General features: G+C 31.8%; 2 protein-coding genes across 3 annotated transcripts; both read right to left on the bottom strand.

Annotated features, from left to right (window-relative positions):
- Positions 1 to 6,760: 6,760 nt before the first annotated feature.
- LOC125852612 (protein RTE1-HOMOLOG) lies at positions 6,761 to 10,945 on the bottom strand. Of its 2 annotated transcripts, none has more exons than XM_049532344.1 (3): positions 10,862 to 10,945; positions 8,139 to 8,425; positions 6,761 to 7,269 (listed from the first exon to the last, which is right to left on the bottom strand). In XM_049532344.1, the coding sequence occupies exons 2-3, from the start codon at positions 8,406 to 8,408 to the stop codon at positions 6,844 to 6,846; spliced, it is 696 nt and encodes a 231-aa protein (XP_049388301.1). In that variant the 5' UTR covers positions 8,409 to 8,425; positions 10,862 to 10,945; the 3' UTR covers positions 6,761 to 6,843. The 2 variants fall into 2 exon arrangements, with proteins under 2 accessions (XP_049388301.1, XP_049388300.1); XM_049532343.1 differs by lacking the exon at positions 10,862 to 10,945 and adding an exon at positions 10,267 to 10,362.
- A 3,786-nt stretch (positions 10,946 to 14,731) lies between these two features.
- LOC125852611 (protein EXPRESSION OF TERPENOIDS 1) lies at positions 14,732 to 17,803 on the bottom strand. Its single transcript, XM_049532342.1, has 3 exons — positions 17,207 to 17,803; positions 16,248 to 16,577; positions 14,732 to 15,198 (listed from the first exon to the last, which is right to left on the bottom strand). The coding sequence occupies exons 1-3, from the start codon at positions 17,517 to 17,519 to the stop codon at positions 14,801 to 14,803; spliced, it is 1,041 nt and encodes a 346-aa protein (XP_049388299.1). The 5' UTR covers positions 17,520 to 17,803; the 3' UTR covers positions 14,732 to 14,800.
- Between the last annotated feature and the right edge of the window lie 4,508 nt (positions 17,804 to 22,311).

Below are 22,311 nucleotides of genomic sequence, written 5' to 3'. Positions count from 1 at the left end.
ATCTGGAAATTTGTTTGAGTTAAGAAAAGTTGAGTTTTGGTCAACTTCAAACGACAATAATTCCTAGATCAGGATGAGTTAGGTCTACTTCCAGATATGGTTGCAAAGCTCTTGGAAGGATCTTTCCAACGCCGCCGAGTTTGTGCAAATCCGAGTTCGTATGAGTGAGTTATGCCCTTTGGAAGTTGGGCTGTTGGAATAAGGAAAGTCCAATCCGGATTTTTAAAGGGTAGTTTGGTCTTTTCCTTAACCTTTTATTTAATTCGTTTTTGGGTAATTAATTAGGGGTCTAAGCTGAATTAGATCGGTTTACACTTTTACCAAAAGAGTTAGGGTTTGGAGAGAAAAGAAAAGAAGAGGAGAAAGGAGAAGAGGAAACAAGAACGTTCAAGATTCATCGATTTCTTGGAGCTTTGCTTGTGGATTTCGTCGGGGGAGATCCCTACAAGGAATGCGAGATCACATAGCGTTGGGTTAGTTCACCCACGCACCAAGCATGTTTAATTCAGCGTATTTTCATCCTAAAAAGATTGAGAATTTGATGTTCTTGATAGTTGTTCTTAAATTGATTTCGTTCTTGAACATGAGTTGGGATTAAGAAATTTCTTGATGATTAAATGTTGTTTCTTTAAGTTGTTGGGTTAGATTTTGTGTATATGATTTGGGTACACGAATCTAAAGTGAATTTGAGAAAAAAAATCGAATTAAAACGATTTAGGATTAGAAAACGAGATCAATAGCTCGTCAGAATTTTGCCTGAAGGATGGCTGGCGCGACACGCCCCCATAGCGCCAAGCAGGCTGGGGAGGTGCGCCAGAAATGTGCTAAATTTGAGCCCCAGTAAGTTAAGGCTGGCGCGGCGCGCCCGGGATGCGCTCAAATCGTCGTTTTTCACCAGTTTTCGTCGTTTAGCCTATTTAAGTCCTTCTAAAGTGTATTAACATTTCCTACTTATTCTAACTACTCTAAATGACTTCTAAACATCTAGAAATCATCCAAAAACATGAATCATAACCTTGAATCCATAAATTCAAATTCAAGGAAAGTTAAGAGCCAAGTTTAGGAAGTTCTTCGAGTCTTTTCAAGAAGTCTTTTGCAAATGTTTTTAACTTTGTTTTAAGACTTACAGTTCAAGTTGAGTAAAGACTAAAGATTGAAGTTCATTTCTTGAAAAGTATATGGGGACTAAGTATTCCCAAAGAGATTTAAAGTATTTTCACATTTAAATAAGAACGGAAACTGAGATTTTCAAAGAGCCTTCGGGCTAGTTTTCAGAAAAGAGAAATAGCTTTCTAAATGAAGCAAGCAGGGGAACTGAGATTTCTGAGATAGCCTTTGAGCTAAGTTTTTGAGCACTAATCTCAAATCATAGAAAAAGTATGTTTTTAAACATAAAGAACTACGTATTTTTAGGAGTAGTGTTGAGCACCGATATGGGGATGCGAGTTCATATTAACTCAAGTCTCCATAAACCATGTAGCTATCATGGGTATAAAAGGGTCATACTTTTTAGATGAATCCTTTTCGCATAGACTAGTGGATCCACTTAGTGAGTTAGCTTCTTATATCACGGCAAGGTATAGGATGGGCCTCGGCAACGTGAGGTAAAGCGTTGTATCATCACTATAGTTCCTAAGTGATGGTTGTTAGTTAGAGAAACTCCCACAGCAGTAGTAGCATGGTTCCTCAAGGGGTTCTGCTCAGTGTGAATGGGGGTATAGGACTTCATTCATGCATTGCACAAGTAGACTTTGAGAGGGAGCATGGTTTGTCTCTTTATGATATTATGATTATGAATTGACAGCATGTTTTCAACAGTTTTTCTTTATATTGCACCTGTTTTAAACTGCTTTACGATGAAATGAGTTTATCTAAGTATTCAAGAGTTGAGAAGAGCCAAGGTAAGTGTTTCTTTCATAATCTCTTTCGAGCCTATGTTGTTTTAGCATTCCAACTCGCATACTCGTACATTCAATGTACTGATGTCAGTTGGTCTGCATCATCTTATGATACAGACATCGGTAACTAGGATCGGCATCCGGCGCATTCGTTGATCCAGTGAGCAGTTCAGAGTCTGTTGGTGAGCCTCTTTGCATTCTAGAGGACTCCTTCACATTGCTTTCAGTTTTAGTATTAGTTCATTAGGATGTCGCGGGCCTGTACTGACATCCATCTTAGTTGTTTAGAGGCTTCATAGATAGTCAGACAGTCAGTTAGTGAATTCAATTATCTTTACTTTTCATTTCATATGTTAAGACTTGAGTTGCCATTTTGGCCAAGTTGAATGTTGACTATTAAACATTCTAAGTTATTTCATTAGTTAAGTTGAGTAGTGTGTTGTTGATCTTTATAAATATGCATATAGTCTTCCGCTAAGTTAGTAAGTCAGGCCAACGGTTCGCTTGAGGTTAGCAATGGTCTTCGAGTGCCAGTCCCGCCCAGGGTGTAGGCTCAGGGTGTGACAATAAAGGTGTTCAACATTTCCTTCATTAGTAGTCTCAATATGATAGCCATTTTGGCGAATAACCTTGAAACTTAACACGTTTTTTTGAGACTTGCTACAATACAAAGCATTATTAATTGGCAATATTGTTTTCCCAGGTAATAATAATAATGCTCTACTAGAGCCCACAATTATATTTGTACTATCGGATATTGTATTAACATTGACCCCTTTCATAATTAAATGAGAGAAATATTTATTTTCTCTTAATATAGTAAGAGTTGTAGCACTACCCAGAAGACAGATATCTCCATTACTCATCTTGGATCCAATTGAAGACTGAGAAATTTTATTTATCTTCATAAAATAAAAGTACATCATAAGAGATAAGATAACTAACAACATTGCAAGAAAACTTAGGTCTTTATATTATTTTATTTTTAAAATTTTAAAATAAGAGTAACATATAAAAATGATAATCAAAAATACAAAAAAAACAACATATTGTACATTATAAAATAACATCAAACATCAGTTACGATCTCCAGAGAAGTCTTCAACCTCTAAATGAATAATATCATTGAGGTCATTAAAATCATCATTCTTCAAAGTCAAATTCGCTTCAATATTATCATTGTACATTTGCGAAGGTCTTTCTTCAACATTATTTTCAAATGTCAAGTGTGATTACATCCGAGTATTAGAAGAAGATGTACCACCTCTATTTGCCTTTCTTTTAAAGGAATTTTGATAAAGTCTGACAAAATGTCCAGGCGTCCGACATTCATTCTTTCAATGGTCTTTCATGCCACAACGATGACAGTTGCCTCTTAAAGGATTACTTTGAGAACTCATATTGTTCTCTCTTTTATAATGACCACTACCACGATGATTTTTATATCGTTTCCTGCCATTGTCACATTCACGCACATTATTATGACCCCGATTTTTATTTTGTCTTCTTTCAGACTGGCCATGTGCTTCTACCACATTTGCTTTCGATAATGGAGCAGTTTCAGTGGGATGGACTTCATGATTTTTCAACAAAAGGGTATTATGTTGCTCAGTCACAAGAAGGCATGAGAACAAATCAAAATATTTTTTAAATCCCCTTTCACGGTATTTTTGTTGTAATACCATATTTGAGGCATGAAAAGTAGTAAGAGTTTTTTCCAACATATCCTCATCTTTTATATTTTCCTTACATAATTTTAATTGGGAAGTTATTTTATAAACATCAGAATTATATTCACATACAGTTTTAAAGTCTTGTAATCGTAAGTGTATCCATTCATAACAACCTCTTGGCAATACTGTTGTCTTAAGGTGGTCATACCTTTCCTTTAAATCAGTCCACAATTCAAGTGGATCTTTTATTGTCAAATATTCGGCCTTTAATCCTTCATCCAAATGATGATGAAGAAAAATCATAGCCTTCGTTTTGTCCTGACTCGATGTTGCGTTACCCTCAGTAATGGTGGTACCAAGACCTTTCACATCTAGGTGAATTTCAGCATCGAGTACCCATGACAAATATTTTTTGCCTGAAATATCAAGTGCCACGAACTCCAATTTTGACAAATTTGACATGATGAAAACTATCATAAAAATAGTCAAATTAGATTAAAATAATAAACTTTTAACCATTGAAAATTAAGAATATCATATATAGTATTCTTTAATAAGAAATATTATTTTAATTAATTAATAAAATTCACTATCATCTTATATTATTTAGAGAACATAAAAACTGAAAATATTTTAATGTATACTTGTGCTTAGAACATGAAAATAAAAATAGTTATATCACTGAAACATACCTTATAAGAGACTTCGTGATGATAACGTGTTATAAAATAATGTATTAGAAACTAAATAACAAAGAAATGGAGAGAAAAAGCGGTAATGTTTTTCTTCCAATCTTTCAATGCATTTATGTCTACATATAAGATGAGTAAATATAGAAAGTAGAAGTATATCTCAAATCGCCGAGAGGGATTTGCTCGGATGGTAAGCACCTCTCACTTTCAATCCGAAGGTTACGTGTTCGAGTCACCAAGGGAGCAAAAGAGGTGACAGCTCCTAGAGAGGGATAAAAAAAAAGAAGTATATCTCAAATCCTTCAAAGTCATGAAGGAGATCTCCTAAGTCATGAAGTGTGGATTTGCTGCATGGCATCCACATTTCATTATTTACAACAGTAATATAAAATTAATATCTTTAAAAAATATAATAAATAAAGCTATTTGAAATTATATCAATTAATAAGAGTAAAATAACAAATTCACTATAATAATCAATACTTTATTGATAGGTGTGCTAATAAATAAAAAGGACTAAAAGAATAGTATTAGTTGCTACCAAAATATCAATTAAAATAAGAAAATGCTTCCACTAATAATTTTTAAATATAGAGTTTTGGTTTCGTATTCTGATTTATATCAATTTTCCTAACGTGTCAAGTATATCTATTTGTGCACGTAGCTCTATGTTAGATGCTCATACTTTTCTGATTTCGTACCTTATCAATATCATATAATTATAATTATAATTATCAAATTATCCAATTTGATGATTTATTCCTTATTAATTTTATCAAAACCAAAAATAAATCTCTCGTCAATATAAACTCATTTCTCTATGAGGTGTTCACGATTTGGATAAAAATTGAATTAAATTGATAAAATAAATCAATTTTATTTGGATTTGGTTTGATTTGGTTTTAAATTTTAAAAAATCGATAGTATTTGGTTTGGTTATGATTTTGTTCGAAAAAACCGAAGAAATAATCGAATCGAACAGATAAATTATATACATATATTTTATTATTATACATACTTAATATATTGTTTTTTATAAACAATTTTAAAGATCTTATATATGTTTTCATAAAAAAAATTCTTTATAATTTATTTATTGAAAGCAAAAATGCCCAAGAACATTTATTTTATTGATTTCATGTATATGGGTGTCTATGACAATTTTTTGTGAGACTGAAAATGTTATTGTCTTTTCCTTCTAGATCAAAATAGTAAATTTTAAAGTTTTATTCATAGTAAATTTAGTGATAGAAAGTTCAATATTGCCATGCATTCTAATTATTTTTGGCTTTGAATGAATTGTTTCTTTTATTTTTGTGTATGGTTAATAACCGAACGAAATCAAACCGTAATCGATAACAACCAAACCGATAAATATATATTATATTTGATTTGGTTTGATTTTGATATTTTTAAAACCAATTAAATTGGTTTAATTTTGATTTNAAAAAAATTCTTTATAATTTACTTATTGAAAGCAAAAATGTCCGAGAACATTTATCCTATTGATTTTATGTATATGGGTGTCTATGACAATTCTTTGTGAGACTGAAAATATTATTGTCTTTTCCTTCTAGATCAAAATAGTAAATTTTAAAGCTTTATTCATAGTAAATTTAGTGATAGAAAGTTCAGTATTGTCACTCATTCTAATTATTTTTGGCATTGAATAAATTGTTTCTTTTATTTTTGTGTATGGTTAATAATCGAACCAAACCAAACCGTAATCGATAACAACCAAATCGATAAATGTATATTATATTTGATATGGTTTGATTTTGATATTTTTAAAACCAATTAAATTGATTTAATTTTTATTTTGACTAATAACGAATCCAAATCGACCCGTGAACACCCCTCTACGGCTGTGAGAATGCTTCTTGGTACCTCTATGGCTGCAGTCTGATGCCACGATAACAATATGATAAACAAGTAAAAAAATATTAACAGAATTCCAGATTAAAAGCACCAAAATTTACAATTTTTACATTTATTTTTCCTTCCCTGGACAAAGAATCAAACTTCTTGTCTCTGCTGGGACATCCCATATGCTCAAGCCTCTCCTACATCACATCTCAATGGAACAAGAAACAGCTGCACTTTCAAATATCTTTTAAGTGAAACTGAAGCCAGGGTTGTGGTGGAGTGGTAACTCAATCATCCTTGATCGGTTTCGGGTTCGAGCCATTTTGGGTATGGAGTCACCATTGTTAGGGAGCACTTTACCCGGGTTCGAGCCATTTTGGGTATGGAGTCGCCTTTGTTAGGGAGCACTTTACCCCTCTCAATGTGGGATTTTTCGGTGCGAATCCAAATTTAGTCGAGCTCCGATGTGGATACCTAACGGCTGACACGGGGTGGGAAACCAAAAAAAAAGAAGCCAGTTTTTTCAACCATCTTTGACACATACAGAACTTGAAGTAACCAGCTCTAAGTTATTTGCAGTGTTTCAAAAGACGCAAATGAGGCGAGACGTTTTATGCCATACGGGAGTATATTAACTAAAAAAAGAAGTTACTTGTATCATGTCCAAAATTACAAGTGTTAGACTATAGGAATCAAATAATCACGAGCGACTGACTACACATGGATCAACTTCTTGAAACAATATGTGCCAAGGAGAAACCAACCGATAAGAACAAACATGAAAATCAACAGGTAAGTAAGGAAAGTCCCTCCTCCAAAGATTAGTCCAAATCCAAGCACAACGAGAGGCGGTAAATAGGTTTTAACCATAGCTGTTTTATTTACCCAACGTCCCTTGAGAAAAATGAAAATAGCCAGGTTGACTACATTCCATCCACCAGCCTGAAACCCCAGCCTGTTCAAACCATTAGCTACAAAAGAGTGGCAGTTGCAAGTGAAAATGCTGTAAGATTGGTGTTGGAATTCTTGAATGCTCTTTCTTATGGCAGATTCCCATGTGTCAACATTGCTTCCAGATTCATTATGGTTCTCGACATATTCACCCGTAGGTTCAGCTGAATAAGGAGAAAGGCAGCAGCACTGTCGGCCATAAAAGCGATGAAAACAAAGTAAAGATGCATTAGGATTTAGGACCAACCAACCAAATAGCAAAATCAATGAATCCTACTCAATCACATAATAAAAGTTACTACATCTGCTTGGATGGAAAATCTGCAGGAAGAACCAAGACCAAGGGCACAACAAGCCAGTGACAGCTTGATTAGAGTAAGCAAGTCCTTAACAGAAACAAACCCAGTTAGAACTAGGGATGCCAATGGGGCGGGGCGGTTGCAAAGCGGGACGGGTTATAGTGTTTGCGGGGCAGTGCGGGTTAATGTTTTTGCGGGGGCAGAGCTGAGCGGAGCGGATACAAAATACTTTTTTAGGAAAACATGTGGGGCAGGGCGGGTATGGGTTAGGGTTTATTTTTCTTTCGAAGTTAAACTAAATTGGGTGAATAGCAGATGCAAATCAGTGGACAGTTGACACTGAATTTCTAAGTTTATTATGCCTATCTTTTGTCTCTAGTATTAATACAATATTTTATCAAGTAAAATGATGCATCACTTGTGATGAATTCTGATTATAATTAATTTGTATACTGACTAGGCTATATATTTTATTATTTACCTTCATAATCATGGTGTTAGAAAGTAATGTAGCAGATTCTTAAATGAGAAACTAAAGTGTATGAAAAACTTAATAAATTACAGCATTGTTTTACTTAAGTTAAGTGTCAAAATTAAGCACATGTACTGTTATGTTGAAGTTTTGCAGGGTGGGTATATGCGGGGCGGGGAAAAATAAAAAATTATGCTATGTGGGGCGGAGCGGAGCAGAGTAAAGTCATTGCGGGTTTGCCCCGCACCCACACCATTGCCATCCCTAGTTAGAACCAGCAGACATACCTGCTCTCTGCTTACTTGGAAATAGCGAGTTGGTGCCCCAAATGTAAAATTGTCAACAGAAACAAAGTTTGGCCCTGCAAAGTCCAAGATCACGCCATCCTCCCTGCAAATCCCTATATGCCCAATAAAGGGGATAAACCAAGACAAGACAGGAAGTGGTGACCATACAATGCAGCACGGAAAGTGGTCTCTTTTTGGATCAATTAGCATTGGATTCGGATAATTTTCTTCAATCATCAGAGCATGTTCTGGATCTACTTCAGGAACCATGACCAGAGCATAAATAACTAGCATAAGAACAAAACATCCAAAATTATTATGATTCATAAACGATTGCATTAATGTATGTCCAGTTTCAACTTATGGTCTACACTATCCAAAAACAAATCTCTCACAGAAAAAATCAGTTTCCTTCTCAAAAACAAGTCAACACTGGCTCATGCCAGAAAAGACAAACAGCTTCAACATTTCATCAGCTTAATAAATACATTTCCCCACATTCCCAGTAACAAAAGATGTAAATTGCTCAAAAAGTTGCCTATGTTCATGGAAGTCTTCAGCTAATTATCTCAAATAAGTCAAAACAGCCTGCAAGGCATCACTAGCACTAGACTGAAGCACCAAATGAGTTCCCAATTCAGTTATTCCATGGTACCCTCTTTTTGATCTAGCAAAGGTAAAAATGTAATACTGGTCTAGCTGGAACCTGATAAGAGGATGTGCACTAAGGCACTTACAGGGGCGGAGCTCTATAGAGCCAAGGGGGTTCAATTGAATCCTCTTTGTGGGAAAACTATACTGTGCAAATAGGGGAAAAACATTTTTTTGGGGGAATTATATAAATCTCCTTGACATAAGGCCTCAAACGGGGCCATCTCCATGTCGGAATGATAATTGTTGTTGTATGCAAACTCCGTCAAAGGCAAAAATTGGTCCCAACGAGGCAACGACCACCAAAATCAATAACACATGCCCTCAACATATCCTCCAGAACCTGAATAGTCTGCTTGGTTATAATTCATATTAGAGGGTGGATTAGTCTTTATGGAAAGCTTCTTCTTTGTTCCTATAGCCATGAGAGCTTATGTATTTGACACTGTTTATGGCTTTATGCTACTTCTTATGTTGTTATGTATGTGTCTTTAAATTGTGCAATATAATTGAATACCTCTCTTGCCTTCCTATATACAGTAAGCTGCTAATAATTATTTAATTCTATGTTTGGCTTTATTTCTTTACTCATCTTGCTCTTTTTCTCTCATCTGGAAAGTTTAAGTTTCAATGTTCAATGGTCTTCTCGGTTGGCATTACACAGTTCAGGTTAGCTAGTTTTGGTTCTTGGATATGGAGACATGGGGTAGGAAGTTGGTTAACAGTGACAAGAGCATAACATCATACTTGAGAATAAGGAGCTGTAAAAAATGACATACACAGTAGAAAAATCTGGGGAACATGAAGAAGAAGCATCTGAAAGAAGGAGCAGGCCCACTAGAGATCATTCTCAAGTTCCAGTGAACAAGGGAAGGAGGATCTGGTTTTTAACTAACACGGTTTTCTTTTTTTGCAGGAATTATAACCAAGGTATATTCACTATCAATGTATGGTAATCTGCATCCTTGGATGCTCATTTCGTTGTATGGAAAGAAAGTAAAATATACACTTTACAAAGGAGAGGAAAATAGACACCGCAGGAACTTATGGTGCTTCGGTCGTACAAGGAAATCATACTGGTGAAACGTATAACAGCAGAAACTCACCAACAACACAGAAAGCAAGTACAATTACTCAGAACCATAAATGCACAGATGGATATACAAGTATAAATGTATAATCCATAGGACAATAGCTACTACCCAAAGACACTATGGAAAGTACTTGTCACACAGAAGAAATATATCAGTAAAAGGCCAGGCAAACATCAACAACAAACAGAAATCCATTTCGCAGGCAAGCAACACAATATCATTGAGCACTTAACAAGGAATAATAGAAACAAAATGGAAGAGATATTGAAACAGTATATACCAAATACCAAGAGACACAAACAGGAAAGAGATAGTTAACCCAACAGCAACTACACAAACAAAGCCCAATTTGGGGATTATATAGTTAAGGTTGGAGAAATTACTGTCTACTCCCTTCTCCACCTACTCTACATACTCTTTCTTCCAGCCGTCCAGCACAATCGAGTCTCTCTCACTGGAGCTCTTATGACTTATCGCCTCCCCTCTGTTAAATAAAATTGGCATCACGAAAGGATTTTAGTTCTGATTTGGCTGATATTAAGTTTGTGGAAACTGGAAACGATTACAATTCTAAGAATTCTTATTAAAAGGTTCACTATTTGCTCGAAATCGCCTTGAAGATCTTCTTCTTTGAGTACATTCCCCTAAACTGCAATCTGAGTTTAGTTGTTAAATCTTATAGAACTCAAATGGTTGGATCATTAATTTCTCAATATACGCCTATTTTGGGTATGAAGATACATAAAGTTAGCATCTCTATAGAAATTGGATTTTCATGGTTTTGCATTGAACAAGAGTTAGCTTTTGACTTCATTTGATTTTGAAAGGAAAAATTAAGTTAAATCCCTTAACCCTAAAACACATGAACTCAATCTCAATTTGCTGAAAAAAAAATAACTTCTAAATCGAAGAAGAAATATCATCATTCATCACACAGCTATGAAGTAGTTTTGGCGAAAAATTGAAGAAGGAGCTGACCTGCAAATTGGAAGAGAAGCCGAGAAGAACAAATTGAAGCTGAAAAGAGAAAAAATAATTGGAGGAGGAACTCCTATCGTTGGCACAACATGCAACAGATACTTGCAATGACTGAAACACCCTTAAAGTGATTTTTAATTACACTTACTATTAGTTTTCATGTCTTAATTACTTCTATGTCCCTCCCACGTTGTTTCAATTGGTGTGTATTACTTTTTCTTATAAATATATATTTAAAAATTAATAGTTCTTCTCATTTTTTGATTATTTTTTAGTTTTGTACTTTTCATATGATATGTTTAAGAAATAAGACCTAAAATTCAGGATATTTTGATACATTCTTCTATATATCTTTAATTTAAAATTATAAAAATTTAACTATGTCAAATCAAAATAAGTTTAAAATGTAATGTTTTATATGTTAGTATTGATAATATTTATTGATTATTTACTTTTAGGAAGGTAATTTATGTATTTAATAAAAAAAATATAATTCAATTGTTTGAAAGTTAAATGGATTATTGATTTGTATCTCATGACAATTTTTAACACTATTGCATTGCTTATATATACTTGTAGGAATATACTAGATATTTTATTTTTTATGTATTTTAATTTTTTTTAATAAAGTTTCCATAATTTTCGTGTCATCATAATATTTTGTTGAACTATAATTAAAAAATTAAAGATCCATGACTTACATCTTATATTCTTATGTTTTAATGCTTATGCAAGTCTATACTAAATAAAATGGCAACTTTTAGTTGAAAGGTTTGAGGTGAAGATCTAAGTAGGCTAAATAAAAATGTAAGTCATACATATCATTTTCATTTACTCTCATATGGTCCCAAAATTATCATATGATAAAAATGGCAACCTTTAGTTGAAAGGGTTCTTGTCATATAGTATCTAATAAAAAATCTACGTGCATTATTGGACCAAGCCAATACTAGTAGATGTAGCTTTGGAATTGCGGTTTCAATCCATCCTAATATTTTTATTTTTCTACATATAAAATATAGATATATACAAGAAAATTTACAAAACTTCAATAATATCATATTTAATTATTCAAAAGTATGATGAAAATTATTTTGAAGGAATATGCCTAGTTGAAAATTTTAGAAGTAGAAATTTAAGTCATTGTAGCACTTAATGCCCTTCCAATGAATACTTATTTTTTTAAAATAATATTTAAGATCCATCAAATATTATCACATAGGGGTGTTCGCGGGTCGGTTTAGATCGGTTATTGGTTAAAATCAAACCAAACCAAACCAATGTAATCGATTTTAAAATTATCAAAACCAAACCAAATCAAATATAATATACATTTATCTGTTTGGTGGTTATCGATTTCGGTTTGGTTTGGTTCGGTCATTCAGTTACTAACCATACACAAAAATAAAAGAAACAATTCATTCAAAATGTGAACAAAGTGACAACAATCCATTCGAAACGAAAAATAGTTAGAATGACTTAAATTACTGAACTTCCGATCACTAAATTTACTATCAATAAAGCTTTAAAATTCACTATGTTGACCTAAAAGAATTGACATAGACACTCATATACATGAAATCAATAAGATAAATGTTTTCATCTTGGGCATTTTTGCTTTCAATAAGTAAATTATAAAGAAATTTTGATGAATATATATATATAAGATCTTTAAAATTGTTTTAAAAAATAATATATTAAGTATGTATATTAATAAAAATATATGTATAAAATTCATCGGTTCGGTTCGGTTTTTTCGAATAAAATCATAACCAAATCAAATACTAACGGTTTTCAAAAATCTAAAACCAAACCAAACCCAAGTAAATCCGTTTTATTTTATCGGTTTGGTTCGATATTTCGGTTTGGATCGGTTTTTATCCAAACCGTAAACACCCCTAAATATCACATATATTAAGACAAATTAAATAGTGACATTCGAGTTTCGTTGAATTGGTTGTCCAACATACTAAGCTTTCACCATTCCTAGCGTCCTAGTTTCGAATATATCTTACTTTGCTCAATATATGTTTAATGCTTGTTCATTTTTTATGTTTTGAAATCAGTGAGTGTCATTGCAACAACGCCAAAGTTTTATTATCAACTTGATTTATGTCCTCAATCAAGAAGATTCATGGTTAGTTTGGCCAAATTTTCAAAATATATTTATTTTGATAAGTGTTTTTTAGAAAATATTTTTGGAGAGTAATAATTTTGTGTTGACTAATTAATTTAAAAGGTATTTCTTTTTATCAATTTTAGAACCTTAGTTTGTGCTTGACCTAATTTCATAATTACTTTTTGGATTATTTTTTTTTCAAATTGTGAAGAAGAGTTCATGCTATTATTCAAAAGCACATGTTTTCCCTCTCTAAAAACTTAACCAAACACCTCAATTTTCTAAAATAAGTATTTTATTAAAATTATAATCTTTTTTAGCTTCTGATCTGTTGTCCGACTGTTGGGCTCGACTAATCCGAGTTTATTCCGAAAAAAATCACTTTTGGGGTAAACTGTTCTCTTTAATTTTTAAACACGACCATTTTTTAGATTTAAAACTGAAAACTCTAATTAAAAACCAAAAAAATACTTACAGTCCATCAGACTTTTAATATATGATGAACAGAATACCAAATTTACTAATTCAAGAATATATGTAACCAAAAAAGACATAACATATCTGGGACAATATATCCTCAGAAGAACACAAACCTTGTTTAATTCTGATTAGCGAGTAACATGCATTAAGTAAGCAAAAAAAAAATGTTCTTAAATTTTGCTTTTGTTATCTCTTGGCACATTATATATGTTTTACTAGTACTACTTAATTATAATAGGCTTTTGGGCAGCGCATTTAATCAAAATTAAACTTCATTTAATTTAAAGCAGAGGTAATGAGATATTCTAATAAGATAAGACCTATCCCAAGCCTTACAACAAAACTAGGAAGCATCAAGATTTCAGTAATGTAGCTTACGAGCGATTTCAATATTTCTATCAAAATTTTCCAATGTACCAAAAAGAAAGAAAAAAAAAACTCATATTTCCTATATGCAAAAGATCATTTAAATTATATGATCCATTCAACGTATGTATAGAGGTTGCACAAAGACTAATTCAAAATTTAAATTTGATGAATTATGTTGAACAAAAGAGTACTCTATCTCATTAACTTAGAAGTCTAAGCTTTTAAACAAAAGGATACATTAATTACTAATTCGGAATATATTGTCTTGCACTCATTGTGCAAACTTGCTTCTTTTTTTATGGGCCGGATACATTATTTTAAAAAAAATAATATGTAGTCGTGAAACTCAACCCAATACATATTGAAGTGTGTCACCATTTCATTTTAGAGTTGTATCCGTCACTAATTAGGGTGGGTGAGTGGAAAGTCTTATGTAAAATAACAAGGAAAAACTACATAAATGGGCCATAAAACCCAAAATAATTACAAGTTCATATCCAAACCCAAAGTAATTCCCGAAATATTCATTCTCTCGTAAATAATTACAATTCATACCTCCTATTTATTAAGGCTGATAATTTTCTTAACTGATACCAAATCAGTATCATACATTGTATTGGTATCATTAAAATTTCTTATTCAAAAATTACTCATTAGTCAATACTATAAGAGTATATATATATATATAATTATTTTGCTTTTATGGGTATTTGCTTAGTATCCCTAATAACAAAGCAAAGAAACAAGATACCAATAATTCAGCCCAAAGAAAGAAAAACAACAACTTTATGTAGAATCCAAAGAGAATTATAATGTAAACAACTCAATTCTACATCACTATTTCAACTAAAAACAATCCATCATCCCTTCATTTTTCTCCTTTTGTTCCTATTGTTCCTAGAATCTCTTCACATAAAATTAAAAAGAAACCTCAATATCAATATTCAGTCATTATACTATATTGATGATGATTAGGGAGATCTTGAAGGTGGAAAAAATTGCGTACCAGCTACCATAAAAGCGCTAAGTGGAGCTGGAAATAAAGAAGGGTCTAGAAAATTTGAGGGACCCGCTGCAGTACCATCGCCACCACTTGTAGTAGTGGCGGTAGCCACTGCAGCGGAATTATGGTGGTGGTGCTGAACTCCAGCACTACCACCAGAAGACGTATCGCCTCCGGCTGCAACCATGTTATTGTACTGACTTTCATGACCTTGATCATATAAAATTCCTTTGAACACATGTCCACCAATGCTCACAGCAGCTTGATATGCTAGTTGATCTTCATCATCGTCAATTGAGCTCATTTGAATACACTGAAATACAGCACTTGTACGTACTTTTGCTGGAAATTTTCCCACTTCTAACCCTAAAAAAACATTAATAAAGGTACATTACATACATTAAGTTCCATATACAAAATTAGGTTTGGACTAATGTATTGCAAATAATTATCTACCATAAATATTGTTTTACCTATTTTGACTTGACACGAAACTTAATAAAGCAAAGAACATTTTTGAATTTTGTGGTCTAAAACTAAAAATATGTCAAATGTACCAAAATACCCTTTAATCTTGTGGTTTTAAATATTTCATATGAAAAGTTGAGACTAAAAGAGTTGCTAGAAAAAGAGTCATTTTTTTAATCGAACTAAAAAGGAATGTAAGTCAAACAAATTGAAATGTAGGAAGTAGTACATTTACTATATATTTATAAGTTAATGATCCGTTAATTCCAATACTAATGACAGCGATATATAACACTAATTATTATACATAAATTATATTGGAGAGTTGATTTCTCAAATGATCACTCAACTAATAGTTATTATTTCAGAAAGTTGTTTTCTTTGTTGAAGAAAATTGAAATCAAGAATAAAGGTTTTTTTTTTTAGGGTCGAGATAAATATAAAATGCGTAGGTCTAGGAGAAAGAAATTATGCATACACAAGGGTGTAACTAGACTTTTAGTTTTGCTAATTTGTACATATAAGTCATTTATTCACACTTTATATAAACTAGAATTAAAAATTCATAATCAACTCAAAATTTTGAATAAATTTCATTACGGATTTTTGTCAATCTTTTGTAGAGAAATAAAAAAGAAGAGTGATGATGGAAGGAGAGAATGACAAATAGAAAAAGAAAAAGCTGACGAACTATAGGGTCTCTTTTCTATAGACTTACTTTATATAGAATTCATTTAGGCAATCAATTAAATCTTCTTTACATGATGAATCTCAAGACTCTATGTTTTTCTGTGATAAAAAAAAATAATATTACTTCCTCGGTTTCAATTTAAATATTTCTCTGCGTTTTTCAATTTTAACATTCTATTCATATTAAATCAAACTAAGATCCTTAAATTGAAACAGACGGAGCAATGAAAAAGGAAGAAAGACATGAAGTACTTTACCATTAGTGTTTGAAGGCAAACGAGTAGACACAAGAGAAGAAGCACTTGGATCCTCTCTTTGCCTTTTATGCTTATTATTATTATTATGTCCTTGTTGTTGTTGTTGTTGATGCAAAGCAGTAAGTTGTTGTTGCCTTTCTCTCCTTTTAGCTGCTGGAACCCAAGTACTTTTCACATGAGTTTGACACTGAAACCCTCTACTCTTACAACAAGTCCTACACCTCATATGTTGACAATCTTTCTTAGCTTGGTTCCCACAATCTTGGCAACTTATTCCTCCTCCACCACTCCTCATCATCACGAATCCCGACCTCGACGCCTCATGATCACCTGCACAATAATAATCCCCATCCCGCCTTTTAGCAACAGATTCAACTAAACTCAATATGTTTTTACACATTATGTGTATATATAGAGAGAGAGGTGTAACAAATAGCACTATAGTTTCGTTGCTATGGTTCTATAGTGAGAACATAAATATTATAAGATCCTCAATTTTAAATCATAAATCTAGCTAACTCAACATATTCTTTAAAAAGATATAACATCTAGTCTAACTCAATCCCAAAATCTAGCTAGCTCATGAGGGAAGGATTGCTCAAGTCTTTCGAATTCTTAACACTCTCCCGCACACCCAGACCTTACAATAATATGGGGGGCCAACATCAATGAACAAAGAATTGAGATGAGTCTAACTCTGATACTTTGTAAAGATATGATACACAATCCCAAAAGTTAGCTTACGAAGGGAAGATTTCCCAGGTTCATAGACCAAATTTCCATTCCTTTTCAGACGTGGGAATTCTTAACATACTTCAGTAAATACGTTTAGAAATCCATAAGTGCAAAATGTTGTGAATTCTTTAGAACATAAATATTAAATCTATCAAATCTAAATTATAGATCTATAAGTACTGAATAGATAAAGTTTAAATTCTGAATCTGTTTCTGATGATCACCTGCAGATATATCAAAGCCACTTCGGCTTGGCCCGACACCTAATCCAACATCAGCGGAATAAAGATCTTGCAAAGGATAAATTGGATGACGAAATTGTTGTTGTTGTTGTTGTTCTGGTTGGTGTTGTGGAGTGTTACCACTTTGCCACAACTCGAAACCTTTGTAAGTGTTGGGTATTTCTTGATTATGATGATGATCATTTCTGTACAAAAACCAATTATTACTCTGATCTGTGGGTACTATTGCTTGGCTGCTGCTAATTTCTTGATGTTGTTGTTCTTGGCTGCCACCTAATGAAAAGAAATTAGCCATGTTGTTGTTGTTGATTATGATTAGTGATTAATCACAATCCATAGCACAAAAGTGCACCAACTTATGACACAAATATGATGTTTGTATCCCTTGGATTTCTTCATTTTTTTACCTCAAAAAAGGATTTTTTTTTTTTTTTTTTTGGCTTTACAAAATTAATTAGAGTTGAAAAACAAAGTAGTGCATTTGTGGTTTTTTGCTGTATATGTATGTGTATATATAAAGAATGTGAATTTAAAGTAGAGAAAGTTTAGAGAGGTGGAAGAGAAAAAGGATTGCTTGTAAAAAGAATTATGGAGAGGAAGTGAGCGAGGGAACATTAATAGAAAAGGTAGAATTATATATATTACAGCTCTGCAAACGCCGCCAAGGCTAAAAAGCACCACAACTCTTCTCTCTCTCTCTCTCTTTACTGCTACAGTTGCAGTACAAACTTAAAAGTTTCTCAGATCGTTTGGTAGGTTGTATAAGAATAAGAGAGAAGTATTGAAAATATTTTTGAATTTAGTGTGAATTGTTAGTTTTAATTTTGAATTATAGACAATCTTAACTACACCGCCGATCTACTATATGATATAGTAAAAGTGGTCTCAAACTCTTGTAGAAGCGTGAGACTCTTAATAAAAAGTCGAGAGATCAAGTGTTGAAAACACTCTAAACTTGGTGAGAATTTAAGGTGTATTTCACCCATGTGGCAAGATCAAGTGTGTATTTAAGTTCTAAGACTATCAATAGTTTAGAGATCAAACTAATAATTCGCGCCAAATTTATAGGTGTTTTCAAAATTTGTTTTTAAGAATTGTGGTGAATATAATATATTATTAATATTGATATTAGTTACTCCTTCCATCTCAATTTATGCGGCACTTTTTGGATTTTGAGATTTAAACAAATCTATCTTTGACCATGAATTTTTCATATATCTTTTAAATATTTTGAATTGTCAATTATTTTGTCTTATATCACTTTTTACATAGTTTATATATATATAAATTTCATTTTAAAAAAATTGAGATTTCATGCCCAAATTCACAGTCAAACTTAAATTGTTTTGACTCTCAAAAAATAAAAAGTATCACATAAATTGAGACAGAAGAAGCATGTGAGATTATTTCTAATGCAGTATTTCATTTGTTATATTAAAAATAGCATGCATTACAATATTTATATAAAAAATATATTATTTTTAAAATATTCTCCACAAATATGATAGTAAAAATATTTTAAAAAAACCAATAAATAATTATACCTTTAATCATACTAACGTATAAACAACTGAATAAGAACTTTTTGCATTGCATAAACTTGTATACATTAGTAATACATAACATAATATCAAAATCAGTGTATAACTAATGATAAATTAAAAAATATATATCAAATAAGATACTAATAATATGTAAAGCTGATACATATATTAATGCACTCTGGCCCTCTCTGCCATTATCATCCTACTTTGGTGTAAGGTATCGGCCTTGTTTAAGTTATATGTATTTTTCATGAAAATATGTCCAAGAAAATTTGTCATGAAAATTTAATTAAGGTATATAATATATAAGAGGATACCCTAGAAAAATATGACATATAAATTTTGAAAATGTCAAAATAATCAGTGAACAAGTTAAGATATCGATATTACAAAGAATGTTAAAGTACACAAACTTAATTTTTTAATGAAATCAATTATAGATTCCAATTTAAATTAATATAAATCTTCATATATATGTCTCTTCATAATACTAGCGATAATAGTAAAATAATAATTATATTTCTCCTCTAAATTGGTATAGTAGAATATTATAAAGGAAAACATGTTTTCATTTTATGTAACTTTTTTGTTTGAAACCCAGAATAATCCGCGGCCGCTACAATCTCTGTCACAGCCTCTGTCCTTCAGGTGAGCACTTTGTGCGCATTGGGTAAACCCCCACTGTGTAATAGCCTGCAAATCACTTTTATCAAATTTTATCAATTGCAAAAGCTATTAGATGACATTTAAAAAATTAAAAATTAACCGAACATACCTAACTTAAAGAGAAACCAAGATGATTAAGACAGATTAATTTTTTTTAATTTTAATTATACATCATTGAAAATATGAAAAATTAATATGACACAATTTTTCAAAATAATCCATCAAATCAAACGACTAATTAACACCCCCTCATCATCTACATCTAGGACCATATCAGCTCAAATATCCTTCAATTTTTTCAGAAATTATTATCACATTCGAATTATACATAGTGTTGGCACCTAGTATTATAGCAGTAACTATTGATGACTAACTGTTGACATAAAGTACAAGACTTATTTTTATAACTTTTTTTTGGTACAATTTTATTTTTTCCTTTCAAGCACGTAACACTAATAAATGAAGCAGCCGCAATATTAATTTCAATTTTCAACAGTCCTTATATATATAAAACCAACTATTTTAGACATTACATAATTGTTTTCGGTTCTTTATATTTTCTTGTCTGATTTATTAATTTTTTCTTACCTAAATATAACAACAGACAATTATTTTAATTCTAAAAAACTAGGTAAAATTGCCTATAACTAAATAAAAGACTTCAAAAACTCAAACAATCGAAGCTAAAGATTAATAATAGAGAATTTTCAAGATAAATGTTATGTCTTAGCCCGTAAAATTGTTGGGTATATAATGTCACGTATCAAGTCTTTTAAAAGTATTAAAACTATTTAAAATTTTGAGCAAGAATTTTTTTATTTATCCACATTTTAGATATATTAGCTCTTGATATATTCCTATACTATGTACAAATCTAATGATAATTATGGCAACCTAAAAAGAAAGAAGATCATAATTAAGGATTTTTGTTGAAATAATTGAATTGTGATGAGGTCAAGGACATACTTCTTAATTTAACTCGTTAGATTCGATTATTCGTAACATTTGATAAAAAAAATCCCTTTTGATTAGGAGGAAGTATATATATGTTTTATATGTATATGTGATTAAAAGGTAAAATTACATATATTTAACTTGTCTCCGTTCTCCATCCATATTATATTGTTCAAGAGCTAATATATTAAAATGTGGACATTATATTTATTTATACTGAAAAATCAACAGTATGTGTGTTGTAACATTATATTGTAGTAGACAATATTTACAGTTTATGTGCAATTTATTAGTCTATGTGGGAAGAAAATATTTCTTATAAACAAAAAATAATAATTGATAAACTACGAGGTTTGATAAAATTCTCTCTCCGTTCTATATTAGTTTCCCACTTTCTCTTTACACTCCTCTTAAAATACATAAATACAAAGAATAATTTTACTGATTTACCCCTTAAGAATTATTTTTTGGTAACTTTACAAACTGATTCATACTTTCAAAAAGAATTACTAATTGTAAGAATAAAATTGGAAAAATATAATAAATTCTATCTTAATTTTGTAATTAGGTCAACTATATTTAGTAACATGAACAACTAATATGCGATGAAAGAACTACTTCCGGGTGCATAAACCCTAATTAAGAGTATATACAGTCAACTATATTTAGTAACATGAACAACTAATATGCGATGAAAGAACTACTTCCAGGTGCATAAACCCTAATTAAGAGTATATACAATTTGACTTGCCATGGCTTGATGATGGATTACATATGGAGATATACATAGGGTTTTTTTAAATAATTGGTAGTTAATATACTAGGAACATTTATCTCTTGGTGTTACTAACACTAGACACTTTATTTAGCAACATAATTCTACTTTTTTTCCCCGCAAAGGCCTTTTCTTAAAAATAAAAAATAAAAAACTCACGAATCAGTACAAACAAAAGGGGCTAGACCTTACTTTACCAAACATAATTCTACGTTTACCCTTCTTTAAACTAGAAAAAAAATAAAGGGAGGAGTTAATGTTTCTTTTCTGTATGCAGGAGGTCTAGGACTATCTTTTTAAAACAATCTCTAATTTACCAAAAAATATTTAATTTAAACCAGTCTTTCCCCTTTACCAACTCTATATGTTATGTTAGGACGAAGAAGGCATTTAATTTTTCTGTCTTGGTTTTTTTCTGAGGGAGTTATATGAAAGTTGGAAGAGAGCTAAGGTGTTGTTTCATGATTTATGACTTTAGTACTTAATTAGAGTCGTTTGGTAAAATGTATTAATGAAAATAATGCACATATGAATTTTGATATTATATATTAATTCCTTGCTTGGTATAATTTTCTAATATAACCTATTTGGGTCCTTCAAGATGTTTCAGTTGGTTTAGAGGGTGGTCATCCACATAGATATTTCAGGATTGATCACTCTTCATGTCTTTTAAATTGAGTCATGCCTAGTGCAATTTACGTCCCCGTATAGTTTGCAGATCATTGTACGGTGACGAACAGAGGTTGTAGCTCAGGCCATTACCCGCAGGGGCGGACCCACGTATAGAGTTTTGGGTGCTTGAGCACTCATTGACCCCGACGAAATCTTTATATATGTATAAAGAAAATACTGAACAATTTATAAAAGGTTTTCTTCAGCACCCACTAAACAAAATGTTCCATGGGCACTGTGGTTCTAAGTCAGTTTCTAGGAGTACTGGTGCCCTGCACCGAGGGTTCGAGCCCTTGCGACAACATCTTTATCTCTATCTTTTTGTTGAAAAAAGGCAAACAGAAACTTCTTGAATTCTTTTTCAAAATTTTGCTTATTTTTCTTTTTGTTTTTCCACTTTCCTATTTTTTGTATTTCATTTATCAATTAAATTTTATAAATATTAGTAAACTTCTAGAAATAAACCTTTTTTGGCT

The sequence above is a fragment of the Solanum stenotomum genome, unplaced genomic scaffold, assembly GCF_019186545.1.
Source record: "Solanum stenotomum isolate F172 unplaced genomic scaffold, ASM1918654v1 scaffold3743, whole genome shotgun sequence".
Lineage (NCBI taxonomy): Eukaryota > Viridiplantae > Streptophyta > Magnoliopsida > Solanales > Solanaceae > Solanum > Solanum stenotomum.
The sequence above is the reverse complement of the archived record's forward strand: the minus strand, read 5'-3'. Positions and strand labels throughout refer to the sequence as shown.

Excerpts from the sequence above, each read along its gene's own strand:
- LOC125852612 (XM_049532344.1), bottom strand. The coding sequence starts at position 8,408 with ATGGTTCCTGAAGTAGATCCAGAACATGCTCTGATGATTGAAGAAAAT. Across the intron at positions 7,270-8,138 it reads TCCAAGTAAGCAGAGAGCAG|TGCTGCTGCCTTTCTCCTTA; the intron begins GTATGTCTGCTG and ends TATGGCCGACAG.
- LOC125852611 (XM_049532342.1), bottom strand. The coding sequence starts at position 17,519 with ATGGCTAATTTCTTTTCATTAGGTGGCAGCCAAGAACAACAACATCAA. Across the intron at positions 16,578-17,206 it reads TGGCTTTGATATATCTGCAG|GTGATCATGAGGCGTCGAGG; the intron begins GTGATCATCAGA and ends ATTATTGTGCAG. Across the intron at positions 15,199-16,247 it reads TTTGCCTTCAAACACTAATG|GGTTAGAAGTGGGAAAATTT; the intron begins GTAAAGTACTTC and ends ATGTTTTTTTAG.